General features: G+C 42.8%; 1 protein-coding gene across 11 annotated transcripts; it reads right to left on the bottom strand.

Moving 5' to 3' along the window:
• Positions 1-502: 502 nt before the first annotated feature.
• LOC120828244 (uncharacterized) lies at positions 503-21,052 on the bottom strand. Of its 11 annotated transcripts, none has more exons than XM_078084554.1 (16): positions 20,907-20,964; positions 20,189-20,254; positions 12,161-12,227; positions 12,003-12,062; positions 10,110-10,160; positions 9,885-9,974; positions 9,661-9,769; positions 9,258-9,269; positions 9,098-9,139; positions 8,240-8,494; positions 7,116-7,256; positions 5,487-5,630; positions 3,988-4,085; positions 3,809-3,871; positions 2,547-2,603; positions 503-2,297 (listed from the first exon to the last, which is right to left on the bottom strand). In XM_078084554.1, exons 2-16 carry the CDS (start codon positions 20,212-20,214, stop codon positions 2,235-2,237), a joined length of 1,278 nt encoding a protein of 425 aa, XP_077940680.1. In that variant the 5' UTR covers positions 20,215-20,254; positions 20,907-20,964; the 3' UTR covers positions 503-2,234. The 11 variants fall into 11 exon arrangements, with proteins under 11 accessions (XP_077940680.1, XP_077940679.1, XP_077940684.1 ...); XM_078084553.1 differs by lacking the exon at positions 20,907-20,964 and adding an exon at positions 20,357-20,483; XM_078084558.1 differs by lacking the exon at positions 20,189-20,254 and having other exon boundaries at positions 20,907-21,052.
• Positions 21,053-21,620: the final 568 nt, after the last annotated feature.

Below are 21,620 nucleotides of genomic sequence, written 5' to 3'. Positions count from 1 at the left end.
TTTAGCACATTTCATTTTTTGAGGATTCTAAGCCTACGGTTTTAGTAATTGTAAAAGTAGCACCCAAACATGACGACATCGTAATAAACTGTCAGATAGTGTGACCTCTCATGTATTTGGTCAGATCTTTATTTTTGTTATTTGTGTTATTTGTTTGCACTTTGCAGCAGTTGCAACGTCATCGTCGCCACCGTTATCCTTCACACAAGTACCTCTTGTAAAAGGCCACGAGAGTTATTTATATGCATTCACAGGGACTGCCGGACCTCTTGTGTATGTTGAAGCTCTGTTGTAGGCGGTTTATATATCGGATATGTGTCCGGACCTTTTAGGTATGCCATGTTTAACAGATGTAGAATCAACATAACCTTCGTAACATTGTGTAATGTTTGACTGGAGTGCAATTCCAAAAGAACTACAGTCCATAGTTGGAAAACCTTTTTATATAAATGTAAGATGTTTTTGATTCTAGAAAAAACGCAAGACCACCAAACAAGCAACATTTGTTTAAAATGACTTTATTTATATGAGCAACCCTTGTTTACTGAACTGAATCCTTGGAAGCTGCACAGACGTGTTCAAGGAAGGTTTTTTTATTCAAACCAAAGCCATCCGAACAGGTGTCTAAAAACAGCTGGATTCAACTCTCCAATGGGTAAAACGGTTAGTAAGATTACATTTCTTCAGATGTTGACAGAATTACACTAGATTAGTTAAGATTAGTAAGATTTCTTCAGATGTTGACAGAATTACACAGTAGTTAAATAATACATAGATCAGATCTAGCTTAAAGGTACTGATTCATATTCAGGTGTTTCACAAAATGTGCTGCCAAATGAGGAATAAGTCTTCCTTTACAAAAAGATCCTCTTGAATGAATATATGCAACAACTGTCTTTAACAAGCACTTAAAAACAATAACAAAGTGTCACAACAGCCGCTTATTGACAAGATTCAGTGTACAAAAGGATTTCAACGTGTCACAATACTGTCTTATTAAAGATACTCAGTGTTCAATGTGTGACGAGCCTCAACGGATTGAGGTTCAGATTGGAAGCTAAATAACTGACAAATTTCCGCTGAATGTTCTAGTAATTCAAATTGTTAGTAATGCATCAACCAATGAGAATAACACCGCGCCGCCTTCTCAGCTCTCGAACCATTCATTGATTCCATCAGTGCGTTTAAAAAAAACTCTTCACATACAACCAGAGACACAGTCACAATATTCTGTCAAAAAAAACAACATAAATATCTTCACACATAAGAAAAAGACGCTGTTTTTTAAATAGAGTAAAAAAAAAAGCACCACACAAGCAGAAGACGGGTAAATTCCCATCTTGAATGCTATGTGAAATTCCTCTATGTTGGCTTTCTGTCAAGGGTGTAACCATAGTTTGGACATTGGGGGGTCCGCTGGACGCTGTGCTGACGGGGCGGGGGGGCGCGGGTCACTACGGCCCGCTGAGCCGAGCGATCCGGCACTCAGAGAGTCCCGGTGCGTTTCTGCTGTATATTGAGAGGGACAGATTGGTATTTTCTCAATATTGAGGGGGGACACGACCCCCCCAAAGGATGCGTGGTTACGCCTTTGCTTTCTGTTACCATCTTTTATGTTAACGTGAAAAAAAACAGGTTCCTGAAAAGTCAATGAACAATGCATTTAAAAGCTAAGACAGTACTGGTACTGATCCTAACACAGGAGCAGGGTTAATATGATGTTTAATATGATGACATGAAGATAAATGAAATGCTGCTAATGATATGATTTCATTTTGTATATATACCAATATAAAATTAAAAGCATCACTTTTAAGAAGGGAAATGCTTTTGGAGGTCCACAGAACTTTACTTCACCTGCTGCTCCGTTTAGAACTTTTTAAAACAACGTTGAAAATCCTGCTGCCAAAAAGCCGCAAACGGTTCACTGAGTGGCGAAACTAAAGAGTGGAAGGTTAAAAGGGTAAATGATTCAAAAGAAAAATGAAAAAGCAATGTATTCCCTACGGAATCAGCTGAAACTCCACCACAACATAACCGCAGCGTGTTGCGCCCGACGGCCGGCGTCCTTGGTATGTGTTGCTGCGGGCCAACAACTCTGCCGCAGCTCATTCCAATTCTGTCTGCCCCCGTTACAACGGTCCCGAGGCAGAGCCGATCCTCCCGGGATCCAAACACCTCGTTCCGCTCACGCAGACGTGCAGCATGTAGAAGTGCAAGCAGGTGCGACGTCGTTAGAGGCGGGTGGGGCGTCCTGACAGCTCCGATTCGTCTTCGTCGTCCGAATACCCGTCCAGCTGCATGCAAAGGGAGAGAGTAACGGCTGTCGGTGCCTTGTCGAGGTTCTACAGACACGCTTCCTGCATATCCACAGGATGGACTCAAAAAGACCCAATTCATGACCTAATACCAAAACCACGACCAAACTCAAGAAAAAGCAAACATTCAATCCTTCAAAAACGGAGATGGTGATAAACAATAAAAATGATTCTCGTGTTGCTGTCTGCTGAACGCGGAGGAGTTCAGGAATTGATGCTTGTATTCACCTGGAGCGATCCTGAGGTCTGTCCGTTGCTCTTCACAAATGTCATCGGTGGGTCTAACTGAAAGAGAGGTAAGTGTAGAGCATACACATCAATTCAAGGCCGACAGCATCAGAGGTCGTAAGGTCAGATAATCCCTGAGGGAAAACCATGGATCACACGACACACTACTAGTAATCGCTGCGACATACGGTAAAAACATGGGGCGCAGGAACTAAATGAAGGCAGAGATAAATAATTTAGATGCTACAAAACTACTACTACTACAAAAATGGTGATCGAATGAAGCAGAGCGATAAATCATCAGCAAGCAGAGCGCGGCTGAAAGTGGGTCTACGGAAGCAACTCGAGGCCTCGTCGGCAGTCCTGGGGGGTATTGCACAAAAGTAGAATAAAGAAATCCCGGATAAGTGAAAAGGCGCAGCTTGACTCAGTGTGATCGGCTCGTCGCGGCTTAATCAGTTGCACGTTCGCCGAGCCGGGATGAGAAGGCGGAGCGAAGTCAGTCCAGGTGTACACAGCTGGGATAAGTGCACGTTCATGGCTTTCTTAAGAAGACCACGGTGTCCATCACAGATTTACTGATGCGGAAATGGAAAAGACGCCGCGCGCAGCATACTTTTAACCCGCTGAGCATTTTTGGAAACTTATGAGGGTAGAATATGCAAAAAAAAGGGAAAAGGGCAGCTGTAATTAAACAGAGAGAAAAGGCCTGGCAGACAATCGTGGACCTACTGAATGCGGAAGGATATAAGAATATCTACTTACTACGAAACTTCTATAAGCTGTGTCAAATATCTTAATATACAATTAATGTTCATACAGAACAAACAAGACTGGACAAACACAGGTAAAGATAAAATAAAATGCCTTAACCGTTTGCAAATGGTGTAGAAATTAATTACAAGATGCCTGCTCACATATTTTATCTAAACTGATTTCAGCAGTTAAGAAGGCGGCTCATTTATCTTCAACCCAGCTGAGGAGGTGGCCCTTGTTTTAAACCAACGCAGGCCTGTGATGGAAATCTATGGTTAGCCTGGTGTGGAGCGGGCTAGCTGCAAAGAATAAATTGCCATGGTTCCTTGATTGGGTTTAATTCAACCTGCTTTCGTGCAACCAAGCCCAAGGTAAATTCATCCAGGATAACCTGAATATCCCGGCTTAATCCCTTATCCTGGTTTTGTGCAACAGCCCTCTGGACTCGCAGCACCAGCAAAACATTGCGTGATTGGTTGTAAAAGCGCACACAGAATATCTCTAACCATCAATGCAACCTCTGTATTCTGCTCGTCCTCTGTTGAGTTCCCATTGGACATGTAGGATGCCTAAAAAAAAGAAACAACATTAAATCACTTGCAATGTTGCAATATGTCGTGTGCTGGAGACACATTAAATGTCAAATGACCATCCCGGGCTGTTATGCTGACCACACCCACTGCACCTTGTCCCGCCTCCATTGGCGGCGCACGTAGAGGTAAACAGCAACTGGCACGATGACGTGGAAGACCATAGACAGCCATAAAAGCCTCTGCAGGTTCACTAGAAGAGATCAGAGAGAACTTCCATGAGGATCATAAAGGGAGAAAACAAATGTTGTTAACTGGAGCACATGGAATATTGTAGGACAGCGGTTCCCAAACTCAAGAATGCCGCGGCCCACTTTGAAATCTGAAAATCTTTTGCGGCCCACCCAAACCTTTAATCACAACTCTGATCAAAACATAAACTAGGGATGATTAAATGACCTTAAGAATTTAACCGATTAAAAATGTATTAAACGACAATGTATGTTTTGTATTCCATTTTCTCCGGAGCTCATGTGCCGTGTTTTCCGCACAATAAGGAGCATAAGATGCTGTAGTCTATCAGCGCAAATCACTGTCAAAATTCGAGAGCGCAAATCAGGTTGAGCAAAAGTCCGTCTCGCGAGGTATTTGCTCGCTTGCAAAACGTGAACTTCGTTGCTCGCGAGGAGAATCTCTGCTCGCGCTCGAACGACAGCTTTGTTTCTCCGACGCGCCCTGAAAGCAGCTCCACATCTCACGCGCTTGAGCGCCGCTCAGCATCTCGCCGTCGTAGACGAGCTTTGGCGTGTTTGGCAGAGCGCCTTGCGCGCCGTGTACAACCAGTATGGATCAACCAATTAACCAATCGGTTCGTTTAAATTGTTTGTGCTTCATCAATTAATGTTTTACATAACTACTGTGCCGCTTCATACATATTTTTATATTAATTTCAAACTTTTCAAAATTGAAAATTTAAAACTTTTTATCTATTTATTGTAAATGACCTCTCGCGGCCCACCTGCAGTACCTCGGCAGCACCCGCCCACACTTTGGGAATCGCTGTTGTAGGACAATGAAAATTAAAAATAAAACATCACTAAGCGCTCATTTGCTGTGGTTAAAACAAGAAACATTAAGATGCAGAAACACGAGAGTACAAAAATATAACTTTATTGGAGTAAATACAAAACAGGGATTCACGCCAATACAAGCGCCGTACTAGATGTGCAAAGTCTGCAACTTCTGTCAGGACAACGGATTTTGCGGGGCTTGCTAGAAAAGAGGCAGATACGGTGTGCACGAGGGGAGGGGCTGTGTGTGTGTGTGTGTGTGTGTGTGTGTGCGCGCGCGTGTGCGTGCGTGCGTGCGTGCGTGCGAGAGATGGAGGGAGAGCAGGGAAAGGAAATGCAGCTGAACGAATACGCTGCATGATTTAAATAGCGTTTTAAAGAAAGGACACCAAACGCGCCGCCACAGATTAGTCTGTGTGTGGGAAACACTGAACCACCCTACTCAGAAGTGGCCAAAGCGCAATTCGCTCGTGAAGGGATTCATCTAAACATGCAAGATCATGTTGACAAAGAAAGAATACTTTCCCAAGCTGTTGGGAAAGTATTCATTACATAATGATGTGAAGCACATTCACAGAGCTTACCATTGGGATCTTGAAAAGTCGCGTTGGGACTTTGGGCCGCTGCTGCTGCCTCTGATGTTGAAAGCATTCCTGTTGTTGGTGTTGCTACTGTTGTTGTGATTTCTGACACTGTTGTTGTCGTCTGTGTTGTTGTCGGATCAGAAACTGCAGAAATATTACAAAACAGAGGGGATGGGGGGGTCGGCAATAAATGCAAGATCAGTTTGAGTCTACCAGTGAGAAGAATGTCGTAGCAGTGGTGGTGGACCCGGGCCCTGTTCCTCGTACGTGTCTCAACTAAGTCCATCAAACGTCCCATTATCCAGCTCAAGTTAACGAGATGATTGACGTCAGGCTATCTCGGTTCCTCAAAGGCTGAAATATGTGTGTTTGAATCATTCTGTCGGATGAATTGAACGTATTGTACATCAGTCCCATGGTTCATTCTGCACGTTCCTCTGTCTCTCTAAAGGTTTCTTCCCTTTATTCTCCCCATCAAAGGCCTTTTCATTGTTTGGGGAGTTTTTTCTGTGTCGATGTGACGGAGGATGTCACATGACTGTAAAGCCCTCTGAGGCAAATTTGTGATATTGTCCATCCACCCATCTTCAATGTTGTGCTATACAAAATAAAATGAAAGGAATCATATAATCATGGCAAAAATTGACACCGCCTCCCCCTGTGAGACTACAAGCCCGAAAAAAGTATTGCACACAAGTTAACGTTAAATGCGTGTTGGAATCAGCATACATCCCAACCCGCACTCTCTGCTCTGCATCTGCAAAACTACTCGTCCCTCCCTCACTGAGAGCAAAACACTCGACTAGATCTCGACTCTTCGCTGTCCTTGCGCCGAAATGGTGGAACGCGCTCTCTGAAGACATCAGGACCGCAGAGAGCCTTCACATCTTCCGCCACAAACTAAAGACACACCTCTTCAGACTCTACCTCGACTAAAGACTAACAAATTGTAGCACTTAAATTGTACTTGTAACGTCACTCATCTATAGAAAATTGTAAATTGGCTTATTTGAGGAAATTGCACTTTCTTGTTCTCCTGAGTTTGTACCCTATGGTTAAATGCACTTATTGTACGTCGCTTTGGATAAAAGCGTCCGCTAAATGACATGTAATGTAATGTAATATATATATTATTCATAATCAGACATTGGATCAATTGAAGGAGTGAAACATGGAACATCCAGAAGTTTATTAAGGACCAAATAAACCAGCAGAACTTTACAAAGAGCACGACATGCAGCGGCTTTCCAGATGTTCTCTGCATCGCAACACTGTGCAGTATGAGAGACAGTGTGAGACAGTGTGTGAGAGAGTCTGCGGGACCCTGGATGCTCGGCTGCAGCGCCTGGTGTTCACGTAACGTTACGGCTCCAGAAGGGCTTCTTATATAAATGATTTCTGTCTTGCCACAATGTGTATTTGAATCATTCTGTCGGATGAATTGAACATATTGTACATCTTTCACGTTGTCCTCCTCTTTCTCTTAAAGTTTCTTTCCTTTTATTCTCCCCATCGGAAGCCTTTTCATTGTTTTTCCGATGTGAGTCGATGTGACGGAGGATGTCACATGACTCATGACAAATTTGTGATATTGTCCATCCATTCATCTTCAATACGCACAGAGCTTACCATTGGGATCTGGAAAAGTCGCGTTGGGACTTTGGGCCGCTGCTGCTGCCTCTGATGTTGAAAGCATTCCTGTTGTTGGTGTTGCTGTTGTTGTGATTTCTGACACTGTTGTTGTCGTCGTCTGTGTTGTCGGATCAGAAACTGCAGAAATATTACAAAACAGAGGGGATGGGGGGGTTGGCAATAAATGCAAGATCAGTTTGAGTTTACCAGTGAGAAGAATGTCGTAGCAGTGGTGGTGGACCCGGGGGGCACAAAAGTAGAATAAATAAATCCAGGATAAGTGAAAAGGCTCAGTGTGATTAACCGGTTAATCACACTGAGTCGACCGGTTGAGCCGCGGCTTAATCAGTTGCACGTTCGCCGAGGGAACGAGAAGGCAGAGCTAAGTCAATCCAGGTGTACACAGCTGGGATAAGTGCACGTTCACGGCTTTCTTAAGTAGACCACGGTGTCCATCACAGATTTACTGATGCGGAAATGGAGAAGACTTTTAACCCGCTGAGCAGCAACTAATAATGGAAACTTATGAGACAGTGAAGCATCTAATATGCAAAAAACGGGAAAACGGCAGCTGTAATTAAACAGCGAGAAGAAGCCTGGCAGACAATCGCGGACCGACTGAATGTGGAAGGATTTAAAAATATCTCCTTACTAGGAAAGTTGTAGACTGTTTTAATTGCTTTTGATATGATTGTTTTATGTGTTGGTTTTATTGCTCTGTGTTTATGTGCTAAATTTGCTGGTTTTTGAGTAGCCTACCATGTAAAGCACTGTATAAATAAAATGTATTATTATTTAGCCTTCTTTGCCTTAAAAGAGAGCAGATGGAACTAATGTTCCTCTGGAAATTTACTCAGAATGTTTTACAACCATATGCATAAATATCTATAAGCTGTGTCTAATGCTAAACAGAACTTTCTACAATTAAAGGGGGGGGGGGTAGAAATGGGCATCATGGTGCAGGAGGAAACACGGGACTTTATATATCGTCCTCATCACGTTTACAATCGTTCACTCCTCACGAAAAGACATGAAGGACGCCTACGAGTCACTTTAAAATGTACGCTCAACAGGCGCTGAAGCTATTACGTAATCATGTGAAGCACATTTTCAGGGCTCACCATCGGGATCTAGAGAAGTCGCGTTGGGACTCGGAGCCGGTGCTGTTGCCTTTGATTTCATTGTTGTTGGTGCTACTGTTGTTGTTGTTGTTGTCGTCTGTGTTGTTGTCGGATCAGAAACTGCTGTTGGTGGTGGTGGTGGTACTGGTGGTGGTACTGGTGGGGGTACTGGTGCTGCTACTGCTGTTTTTGTCTGTGTTGTCAGATCAGAAACTGTTGCTGTTCCTGTTGCTGGTGTTGTTGTCAGATTGGAACCTGCAGAAATGTAGTAAGTCACTCAGTGATACAATATCACAATATGCGGAGGGTGGCAATAAATGCAATGTACGTTTGAGTGTAGCAATAAGATGTCATAGCAGCGGTGGTTTTTACCACTACTAGTAATTAGTGGTACATTTAGATTTGCACAATCTAACCACCTTTCTGTCTTTCTGTAAATTATCTAAAGTTGATCGATTGTAATCCTAACCGTTGGGGCAGTCAGGTTTTTAGTGAATTACACACAAGTGCAAGTGGTCCTGTACTACACCCTCATGCAAGTGAGCCCTTGCATTATTGCACTGAAAGGTTAAGGCGGGAGGTAATCCGGTCCGTGAGAAAATATCATGTCTTCATTGTATCTAACATAACCTGCCGGCTTTCACTGTCGTAAATAAACAGCCCGCAGCCGCCACAGGCGGTTGCTGTCGCGGTATTCCTGCTCAGCAGCCCGTGCCGGTCAGAGCAGAGAGCACACAGCATCTCTGTCACCGTAAAAGTGTGGGAGACCGAGACCTCCAGTCATGCAACAGCTAACCGTTTCCTGCCTTTCCGATGCCCAGTATCAACACGGACCTCTAAATGGAATGTGTTACTCACCAGCACATTGTTTTCGTACATTGAGTATTTCGGACACGTTTTCTGAACAAAAAGATAACAAATAGTTAATAAAAGGAACACACAACAGAAAAAGGAGTGTGTTTTAGTGCTCATCACCTCAAACCCAGCATAACAATCAGAGCACAGGAGGCATACTCACCGTAGTTGCAGGCTGTGACGCCAGAAAGAAAGAAAGAAAATGATGAGGCTCAATATATTTTTTTAAAGTCTTCACTAACATGCTTTGACACAATAGTTCAATAACTATTGTTATTTTGAACAATAATTAGAGTGCAAAAATATTTTGTGTCAATTTATAAAGCGACCTCTTTTGCATGAACTTTAAACAATCCAAACAAAGGCCTGTGCTGTCGCGTCGTGATTCATGCTTTGGCAGCGCAAAAGGTGCTGTTTATTTTTGCATCAATGTCAGTGGCTCACAGGCTTCCATCCACTAGCTTAGCATAGAGTTCGGAGGACATGCTGAGCGAAAAAAAAGGAATGCAGGTGCCAGCAGACTATTTCTATTGAGGGGAGGAGAGTAGTATCTGTATGTGAAGTACCTCGAGAAACGTGGTCGAACCTTCCGGATATCAAACACATGATGTGAGAGAAATGGACTTTCACAGATTTTTGCTCTAAACACTCGGGAAGTATCTCGTCCTCTATTTTCTGTGGTGGGGGGAAAAAAGAGGGAAAAAAGACAAGGAAAGTGAGAAAACGTCACAATCCTTCATAATCGTCGACACCAACTTGACAGAAATGGAAGTTGGCCTCGTTCACTCACCAGGTTAAAGCAGTCGCGTAGCAATTCACACGCTTTCCTTGTTCCGTTTCCCCGCTTGCACTCCCTCTGTAAAGTACAGCTCATTTGGACCTGCGTTGGGAGGAACACACACGCACACTTAATCACATCCATTCCAGTGCGGCCTTTAATGAAGGAAATGCATTTACGTGTATCTACACGGAGCCTCAACGGTACTTTTTGCTCGCCACAGTTTCAGTGAGTTACCTTGCGATTTTCAATCACCAAACCAAAGCCTTCCTTCAGATTCACGTTGGTCTGGAGGTTGGAAGAAAGAAGTGGAGAAAGAGAAGACATTATCAATTTTTAAAATTATTATATTGACAGACTCAATTTTAAGGCACCCCCCCCCCGGGGGTTATCTGCTACTATTACTTGCATCTTTTTTGTTTAAGTGTGTGTATGTGTATGTGTATGTGTAATATATATATATATATATATATACATATTGTAATGGGAAAAATATATGTAGCCCTTCAAATGTTGTACATTGTACAAACAGTTTAAGTGTCTCACACTGATCAGATGGCTGTAGTGTAACAACACGTTGTTGGATGTAAGCAGCAATATGTTTCTGTTGATGCCACCTGTAACTGGACTGGGTATGAGAACCACACTGCGTTGTGTGTAAAAAGAAAAGATGTTCTTGGCAGTCTACTGAGCACGTGGCTGTTGTGAATCTACAGAGAAAGACATATTTGATTCAGAGTCTTTGTTCTTATTTTCCAATTGTCGCAAATCTTCCGCCATAGGTATATTCATTGTAATGGTTGATTGTTAATGCATATGTTGAAAATAGATAAGACTAAATTTGATGCGTTGTGCTGGAATCACGCCCCGCAGACGGCTCACGTTACAAGCATGAGCGCAGCAAAGAGGGAGAGAGAGCGAGGGAGAGAGAGAGAGGGAGAGAGCGAGGGAGAGAGAGAGAGGGAGAGAGAGAGAGGGAGAGAGAGAGAGAGGGAGAGAGAGCGAGGGAGAGAGAGAGAGGGAGAGAGCGAGGGAGAGAGAGAGAGAGCGAGGGAGAGAGAGAGAGGGAGAGAGCGAGGGAGAGAGAGAGAGGGAGAGGGAGAGAGAGCGAGGGAGAGAGAGCGAGGGAGAGAGAGAGAGGGAGAGAGAGCGAGGGAGAGAGCGAGGGAGAGAGAGAGAGGGAGAGAGAGAGAGGGAGAGAGGGAGAGAGAGCGAGGGAGAGAGAGAGAGGGAGAGAGCGAGGGAGAGAGAGAGAGGGGGAGAGAGAGAGCGAGGGAGAGAGAGCGAGGGAGAGAGAGCGAGGGAGAGAGAGCGAGGGAGAGAGAGAGAGGGAGAGAGCGAGAGGGAGAGAGAGAGAGAGCGAGGGAGAGAGAGCGAGGGAGAGAGAGCGAGGGAGAGAGCGAGGGAGAGAGAGAGAGGGAGAGAGAGCGAGGGAGAGATGCACAGCATCTGAAAGACAGCGAAAAGGTCCTGTCCTGTTAAATGTGTAAATAGTTTAATTTTAATCTTTGAAGTAAATTTACTTTGAAAATATGTTCACAAAACGTAATATAATTGTTAAGCTGAAAAGTAAAGTGATTCGTACTTATTTGATGAATCTTGTTATTAATATTAATTAATTTGCATTCAAAGGGGGACTTAACACAAAACGTTTGGGAAACACTCAGCGCATGAGAAAAAACTATATTTTGAGCAGGAAGCGCGCTTCTTCCACCTTATTTTATTTTCCTATAGTAAAAGGGCCTACCAGGTCACCGCCTCACACCACTGGGTTTATTTAGTCACATACCTCATTTTGGATGGTTTTGTTTTTCAATGTATTTTTTCAAAAAATACTCCACTACATAAAACTCAGATGGGGATCTCAGAGGGGAAAGTCGAACTGTGCAGCACTGAATCTCCAGACCTCATAGAATATTATGCATTGGTGTCGATTAAACTAACCAACCGAAGGTACGGGAATCTAAACCTGCTGCATACACATTAATACAACAATTTATATGCTTTACAAACTCTACGTATCACGCTGATTGAATGTTGGACATTTACTTGTGGTGGATTGCGTGTGGTGGAGTTGTAGTGTGCTGCTCAAACAGAAAAAATTAAATTATAAAAATGATGGACATATACCAAATTTGTCAGATGGTCCAGACAGCCGCCCTCCGACGGATGCATTGTGTTGAGGAACACCTAGAAGACAACAGCGGCATAAACAAGGGCCCTTTGTGGAAGAGTCTGGGTGAGAATACATATAACATGAGTAACAGGAAGTTATATTGCACACTTACGAAGACAAACGCGTAGGTCATGTATGTGAATAATGTCATGCTGCCACCGCGATCATCCAGACTCACGCTACACAAAGAGAAGAAGAAGAGAGTCTGTCGTTGGGTTCGTCATCACTCACACAGTAACAGACACACAAACGATTCAAGCTGCTTCATCAGCATCAAAGGGAGCCGGAGATGAGGATCAAATTATGTTTTAGACTTTTCATTCAGACCACAAAGAACCATGTCAACTTGTGGTAAAAGAGCATAATATGGCTCCTTTAATAACCTTAGTTTGTAGGCTGTTTGTCTCCTAATCCCCTCTGTCGCACACAGGACAGACGCTTGCACAACCGACACTCCACCACTTCAAATCATGTTAGAGCGGAAAGCTCATTTAGCTTATTTACTCATTCGCTTACATTTGCAGGGCTCAATTTCAGCAAAAATCCCAGAATGATTTAATGCAAAACCGTATAAATACCATGTTAGTTTGAGGTCCTTATTATTTTATTCTGAGAGGCAAAACCTTCTCATTGACATCAGGGAAGTCGAGACAAAGCGCGAGCAAAACCAATGCTGCCGCAGGGGCTCCGCTTAAGGACGCTGACACTAAATCCTTTGTAAAACGTTTTTTTGTTTAATCAGCAATTGGCTAACGTGCTTCTTAGACCAGCCTTATATTATGAAAGTATTCTTAGTTGTATTGTTTCATACATTCTACAGTTGGCCAGGTGACATGTCTCAGCAAGATGATGTTGAAGAAGGACCGTCAACAAGCACAGATGGAACCGCAGATAGAAACAGCCTGTGTCTGCGACCTTGGGTGGGATTTAAGCTCTTTACCTGAGTACAACTGGTTTAAATTCTACATGTTTGCTTTTATTGTACACATCGGCATAATGTGCGATGGTATTCATATCTTAATAAATTCCAACGTTTATGGGCCATTATTAAGTCCCATGAATAATTAAAAGCTTTGCTTATTTACACTGTGCTTGTCTGGTTCTCCACAGCTTTGTGGGGCACCAAATATCTGGAACTGGGAGCTACTCTAACGAGACAGAGGTGCGAAGGGCTACTTGTTTGATCCAAAACTTGCAAAAAAACAAATGCACTCACACGACTTTGACCTTTTATATAAAGCTCCGGAAACAGCAGAGTAACTTCTGGCTTCACCGGGCTAGCGAGATAAACGGTGACAGGCTGAGTCGGCAACAGGAGATCCGTCCGAAAACAAGTGCCCGAGAGTCTGGCACGAAAGCGGAGGAACAATTGGTGACAAGGTGAAGGGCGTTAGACTGACGCGGTGAGGAGTGACTGAAAAGTAAAAATAGAGTGAGTAGGGTGTGGAGCTGAGCTGTGACAGATGTATTTAAACATGCAAGATATTTTTGTGTATCTGTTTCGGCATTAGAAAGTCAGAAGTATCACATCTCTTTTAAACATACACTATTACAAAGTACTAATAATCAAATCCGTGGCATTTTCAACAAAGCCTAACATGTTCTACAATTTTTGGACAAATTTTTTTTTTTATATTTTTGTGCAATATTTTAGTTTAGTTTTGTTGTCATGGTGTTTTCAATGAAAGGATGGACAGACGGGACAGCAGTTCTGCGAGAAGATGTGAGGCCCAAGTGCAGGTGGACATAGTTCAGTTCTCAACACTTTTGCCTCTGTTTTTTGTTCGACATTTCATTATCCTTTTTTAACTGTAACTGATTATAATCTGGGGCGGCATGGTGGTGTGGTGGTTAGCATTGTTGCCTCACACCAAGAAGGTCCTGGGTTCAACTCCACCCAGTGCACTGCAAATGCAAACATGGTAATTAATAAAAACAGTAAATTGACTTAAATCAGTTTCATGAAATTGCTATTAACACTTGCTTTTTGTAAGTTACTTGTAATTTGTGGTTGGAAAATCTCACCAGCTCAGTCTGCTTGAGCTGGATTCATTTAGAAAAAGTAAGTTTTGTGCTTTTTTTCTAAAATATATGTACGGTATGTGGCTAAAAATCCAAACCCACTTGTTGGAATGTTAACATCTCTCCACCTCTACCCACCCCTCTCTCTACTCTTTATGGTGTTTGCCGAGTTTAATAGAATCGCCAGTAAGAATCTTGAGGGCGATTCTTCAGGCTCTGGACCAGTACACCCCGCGGCTCATTGACATTTTCAAAACTAAAAAGGGAACCGTTGGCTGGAAACTCAGTGAGCTGATGCAGCACATGAGCTGGATGGTAAGTTCAATCAATCAAGATCTAAATGAGAAGATTCAAACCAACCTGTTCTATTTGCTGTCTGACCTGTGCTTGTGCCAAATAACTCTGTTAACTGGTCTTTTCTCTCTCCCTGTATCATTAGACATCATTAGACGGGACAGTACTCAGCATTCAGATTTTGAACGGTGACGACTCCAGTGAATTCTTCAAGACATGTTCTGTAAGTACTAGTTACAGATATCTGCGGAGAATTGCTCATGTAATCTTTTTCTCTTCTAAATAAATGTTAACTTTTTGACTTTAATTGATCAACGTGCTGCGATTCTTCTCATCAACCAACTCGGGGGGATCGGAGATCCTGACGGCTTCCACTACATAAGCCCTCAAGATCACTAAGATCTTCTGACACCAATCTGTTAGTGATTTCCAGGGTAGATACAAATCATGGGAAAGCATCATTTAGCTACTATGCAACAAACAGCTGGAATAAACTTCCTGAAGATTTAAGACTTGCCCCAACTCTGACCACGTTTAAAACAAGACTGACTGAAAACTTTTATGTTCAGCTTCGCCTTCTGCTAAACTCTACCTGCATTACACTTTTAACCTCTGCCTTTAATTAAACAATTTAAATAAGATTAATTCATAATTTTATTTGCTTTTTTTAATTGTCTTTTAATTCCTGCATTTTATTTCACTTTATTGTATGAAATGTTATGATGTGAAGCACTTTGAGTCTGCCTTGTGTATGAAAAGCGCTATACAAATAAACTTGCCTTGAAGAACAGTCTCCTGGATTAGACCAGTAAAGAACCATCAGCTCTCAGCAATTTGCAAGTTATAATAATGTTCTCCTGTTATCAGATAAAGTTTCATGCTTTCATGCAACTGAGCTGGCTTGTTTACGATCTCAATAAAAAATTTTTTTTTAAATCCATTCAAGTCTGTACCATGTTATGCTGGTATGCTGGTGGAAATAGTGCCACGTTGTGTTACAAAGAGTTGTTAGATGATGTTGTGAACAGTGAACCTAGCAAGGTCTACCTGGTTATGTTTTTGTTTGGGAAAACCTTTAATAGATGTAATTAAGACTCTACCTCGACTAAAGACTAACATATGGCAGCACTTAAACTGTACTTATAACGCCACTTATCTATAGCAAATTGTTACATTGGCTTATTTGAGGAAATTGCACTTTGTTTCTTGCTCTTCTGAGTTAAATGGTTCTTTGAGATAAAGGCAGTTTATACTATCAGCCGCATGTTATGCAAAAATGTGTAAAAAGCCATGGGTTTAAAGTGTAATGTAAGTCGCTTTGGATAAAAGCGTCTGCTAAATGACCTGTAATGTAATGTAATGTAATGTTATGACTATATACATGATGTGTAACGTATGTTACAGAGGCAACAATAGAAATGGATTTTATGGTTTTTTTAAGATAGCTGTAGACATTTTCTGATAATAATATACTTTTATTACTCAGTATCTGTTAATACAAAGTTCAAATGAACACATTTGCTGCTAACGTCAGCTGTATATCTGCCCTGGAACACAATGGTCTTAAAGAACACCCGCAGGCCTTACTGGTGAGCTTTTGAATCAGAGATATGGAACCAGAGCAGTAACTTTTTTCTTCCTTTTAAAAAAATGATTTGTCATTTGTAGCCATCGGTCTCCAAAGAAAAATATTTTCTTTATATATTATATTTAAATACATAAAAAAAAAGTCTCCTGACGCAGACAGTTTTTAGCTAAATATTCGGTAAAACTATTGGTACAAATGATCGTGCAATGTTTTGAGGGGATTTAAGGGTGTTAAAGTAGGCGTTAAACGGTCGACAAAATTACCATCGATGCCGACAACATATCCGGGAACCCAATTCTGGCCTTTCAAAATAAGATATCCCGCTTCAACGCCTCTAAATCGCCCCGTATAAAAGGTTTTTCATCGTCGCCCCGGCGTTGCTGACCATCGATACTTTCTCTCATCAAAGTACAATTCCTGCAGTAGTTAGACATGTACATATTTATATATATTCATGAGATTTGGCACGTAGATTATTTGACATGTATGAATTAACATCACTTACATTTTGCGGGCGATCGACAAAAAAAGGGAGACCGGAAACAGCGTCAAATTAGGAGCGTCCGGGTTGTGCATATAATGGCTTTCGCTGTCCGCGTCAGGAGACAGTGGCGTTAGAAAACTCCGCAGAAATTTTAAGAGTGCGGTCCAGACTGCCCGCAGGGGCCTGAGCGTGAAGGCTGGCGCACGCTTCTGCTTATTTACGCACCGTCGTTTCAATTCATGGTTCTAAAAGTCTTGCGTGTGTTGCAGAGCAATTCACCGCCAGAACAACAGGCGGAGTAACGTGTTTTTGTTGAAGACGACCTAGAGTCACGTCTTTGTGTGTGGAAGTCGTTGGTTTGTTTATTTATTTATCATAGACTTTATTGCCCCGTGCGTCGCCACTGCTGCTTTTCATCGCGGACACATTTTCCCGTATTTTCCTCCACTGACGCCAATGACGGCTTGTATAAGCGGTCATATTTACGCATTTCTTCCGACAAAAGCTCTTCAATCTGATCCGTTTTCTCGTAAACAGTCTTCGTTTTAATAATGGCGGTATCGGGCTCTAAAAGCGGAAATGTGAGACTCCGTAAAGTACGTAGTTAGCGGACCAATCGCAGCCTGGCGCGCTGCGGGAGGCTAGGGTAGAAAAATGGGTCGAGCACGCAAGAAGGTGTGCACAGGTACCAGTATCCAGGGCTGTAGTGGAGGGTAAATGTACGTAAACGCCGTTTACGCACCTCTGGAATTTTGGAAATAGCGTTTACGCACCTCTAAATAGCGTTTACGCACCTCTGAGTGGCGTTTACGCACCTCAAAGTTCCCTGCGCCTTGTATTCTTCCGTTGGAATAATCCGAAATAAACTTGGTGTAATTTTAAAACAGCTAAAACTACGTTTCCTATTGTTGAACATATAAACGGCGTAGTCTGAAGCATGTTCATCTGCGCTGTATTGTGTTCTGTGAGCATCCAATCAGTGCCTTGCGGCTGCAGCAGCGACACCAATCAGGATCCAGGAGGTGTGTAAACACATACACATTGTGGATTAGCCTGCCTGCTGTTCGGAATGTGTAATATTTGTGTGCGTGCACTGACATTTAATTGTCTAAGTTCGACACGTACCATTGAGTTTCTTTTAGTCGGCGCTGTATGCGTCCATCTTTATTAGTGCATATTTACTTCTGCGCATAAACGCGCACCTTGATGACCTCATCACAACATGACAGACATTTGAACCGGAAGTATCCAAGATACTACAGAATGGATTACCGCCGGTAATTAGCAATGGATATCAGCCAATATTTGAAGAGACCATCGAGTGCTCCCACTCCCACAGATGCCCGCAAAAGGCCTCAAGTACAAAGTAAGACTGAAGAAGATCAATTCAGGTTTTTTAAACGTTGTTTTGGTTCGCACAACATCGCATTAAGACAGGGACAAACGCTACTAATGCGTATTTGAAAGCTACTAACGTGCTTTCAAATACGATGATGCAGGTAACAAGCCAGCCTTCCCGGTCCCATCTAAATAGGCCTAATAAAATGAGTAATTATCCTCACGCATATTGCTGCAGATTAGGCTAATTCATTGAAAAATTCGTCGACAGATTATGTGCAAGACAGTTAGACATAGCTAAGAGAAATGCTAAGTGAAATGTTTTAGTTTAGCTATAGAATATTCAAATTTCACGGTCAAAGTCAAATATATCAGTTTTTTACTTTCATGATGACAGGGGAGGCTCTGCCTCAAGAAAGATCCATCACATTATGTGAAGTCCTGGCTGGTGAAGCACAGAGGAGCCATGAACCCCAGAACACGCCCCTGCAGTAGTCGCGCGCTCTGTGTTCGCTGGCCGTGCACGGTAAAAGGACAAGAAAAACGCCTGGTGACGCGCGAACATAATTAGGAGAAAATCCAGTCAATGTTCAAAGGCTCTGCCTCCCCTGTCATCATGAGCGGGGAGCAAAGCTGTTGCTTCACTGAATAGGCCTATATGCTTAATCAATTATTTTAAGTCATGAAAGGTGTAGAGTAGCCTGTAACAAGTCAGTTCTCAATGTGAAAACAAAACATGCTGTATAGGCTATTTATGATGACATAGTACATGAGTGTTCCTTTAACTTATGTTGTCAGTGTAATTGACAGGCTGCTTAACTGGTTAACTCTTAAATTCAACATATTTTTTCAGGCAGTGAGAGGACAGGCAATGATGCAGAGAGCACAGGGAGAGGAGAAACACCAGGTCCAATAGAGAGAGAAGCACAGAGGAGCCATGAACCCGTGTTCTGGGGTTCATGGCTCCTCTGTGCAAGGCAGGACCTGACGTGGAGGACAAGGAGGCCCTCTGGGCACTACTGTGAAAAGGAGATAGTTCTTAATCTGCAATTGTCTTGTTGTGTTGTGTTGACATACTTTTCTTTACTGTTTTCTTAAATTTAATAAACTACTAACACATTTATTCATTGTCATTGATTGTATATGACTTTTACTGATAACATAATGCAATATAGCCAGGACAGCCTTACAGAGTCGCAACGCTTTGTGTTGCGTTGCTTCGCATCGCGTCGAGGTCTGTATGATCACAAAATTCTGAGTTTACCCACCTCTAATTTTACCACTACAGCACTGAGTATAATGTCACCCTTTTCTACACAAAGAAACTCTTCACTATAAAGCCAACAACACACACACATTTTATTTGACTGTTTTCTGACAGAGTTGAAGCATAAGCAGCATTACACTAATAATATACCACATGATACCTCACCAGACTGTCATATAGATAGATAGATACATACATAGATACTTTATTGATCCCTCAAGGGGGACATTTTGTTATCGCAGCATGTACAGGGAAGAATAGAATAAATAGATACACATTATATACAATATAATACAATAAAAAATATTAAATTAAATTAAGTAAACTAAACTGACGGACGGAGGGGGACAGAGGAAGGGGGACAGAGGGGGACGGAGGGGAAAGAGGGGGGCGGAGGCGCGCGAAACGCTGACAATAAACCAAAATAAAATCCCAGTCAGATATCGATACACATTTAGGGGGAATTGACGACCGAGAGAGTCATTTTTATTTCTAAATATTGATGAATGAAGAAAGAATTGGGCTCCAGCAGAAGGGTCTCTTTTCTCAGACAGGGCAAGGTGGCAGGTCCCTGAGCACCATTACGGGTGGCAGGTCTGTGCACGTGCCTGTTTCTATCTATACACCCCGGTGGATCCCGCCGGGTTTACACCTTTAGGGGGGTGCATGAGTCGGGAAAACTGCGATGTCACTGCGGACCTGCCGTGCGTGGAAAAATACCATTGAACAGATCAATATATATCTATATGTATATATAGATCTATATCTATATATATAGATATATATATGTAGCCTGATCAAAATGATGACAGGACACGAAGATAAATTTATTTCTCTTTAATGTGGGTTCTTTATTTCCCCCGACTGCACTCCTGGAGCACAGCCTTAATGTGTCAAATTAAGGAGGCACTTGGAACAGTGTACAAATAACCAATTGCTTCGCTTCACTAACTAATAGGATGTAATGGAATAGAGCTAACGATTACCTTAAGCTAGAAATTACGTGAAGCTAACAGTTACATACAAAAAAAAAAAACAGTAGTGACCCCTTCCTGTTAAACAGAAACAAAAACATGCACATTGGTCTCATGCTGTTCAAATCCCACACCATTGTCGTTCCTCCAAAAAGTCCCGAAAACAAACTCACTCAAGCGCCGGCGCGCACGGCTCCATGCACGTGCAACCTCAACCCACAGCAGCTTGTTACTCCCCTCTAAACGAAGCAGAGGTGCACAACCCAAGAACATACACTCAGTACAGGCAATCAATCACAATTTACATGGTGAGTCAGGTTTATTAATGTTAGAACACTTACGCTGACCCGCTGAACAGGTATTTCCCTAACGCTGTTCCGATGCTAACCGCTAACACTGTGTCGTGTTAGTAGCCACTAGGTCCCGCTCTGCAGCTCCAAATCCCACGTGAACTCATGCCCATGTACTTAAAGGGGCAGTACGCCCTCACCCTCTGTGCGGACCATCTAGCAGTCCAAAAACCTCCCTGCCCCCACTTCACCCGGCTACATATATATAAAAAAATAGTAACTATTTTCCCTGGACAGTTAGTGGGCGCGCCCCTGCTATGCCGGTATGGGGAAAACATGAGGACATGTCCCCCCTCCTGGGGGCGGTCACCGTGAGCCCCCTGGTGACTATCCGCGGCGTTTCTCCGGTGACCCCCCCCCAACAGCTGCCCGCTGACGCACTTACAAGTTAGTCACACATAACCACCTAAATCAGATCCGAACAGCACACGCGGCACGTGGGTACCAACAGGTGAGGCGAGCCGCTGCCTCGAGCCGACACGCAATCAAACAGATGTTTCTTCCACATTAATGATATAAGACAACGGGGGGAGCAGCCTACCTTGCTGTGGTGCCGCAGAAGTGTGTTGCTCATTCAGCGTGTGCACCCATTGGGCTCTGGGCGGTTTACTTTCACTTTCCTCCTCTTTAAAGAGCAGGCCGCCGCCCCAATCCTACCCCCCCCCCCCCTCCTCTCTTTAGGGAAAGGACGCTCCTTCCCAACTGTGCGTAAAGGTCAAACAAGCCCCATCTCACCTGCGCAGATTGCTCTTTAGCGATAAACGATCATATGGTACCGCACGCAGCACAGATAAGGATCCGTTAGGGATTAATGGAGTTTTGGTAACAGTGGCGGCTGGTGGATTCTTTTTTTGCGAAGGTCAGCTAATCAGTTTCAGTAAACATGCCAGTATGATTCAATGCAAAAAAAAAGGGTATCAAAAACGCATTATTACTTTACTATCACAATTTACTTAGATATTTTACATTTATTCCAACAGTTTAACATAATAAATACTTACAGTATAATACAGTTCAGTATATCAATTATTATAAATCTTGTATAATAAATATATTAAAGGACAAATATATTACAATATGAATATAAAGACCAACTCAAAAGCCCCACAAAACTTCACACAATTAATTATTTTGGATAAAATGTGCCGGTTTTCATGCATGTCCTGGTTGTGTGTCCTCAGCGCCGCCCTGTGTGCGACGTTATCTTTAACACGTGCGCGGTGCAAACATACGGCGTTAGCATGTAGCCAACTAG

This window comes from Gasterosteus aculeatus, chromosome 11 (assembly GCF_964276395.1).
Source record: "Gasterosteus aculeatus chromosome 11, fGasAcu3.hap1.1, whole genome shotgun sequence".
NCBI lineage: Eukaryota > Metazoa > Chordata > Actinopteri > Perciformes > Gasterosteidae > Gasterosteus > Gasterosteus aculeatus.
This window is presented reverse-complemented; position numbering and strand designations above follow the sequence as displayed.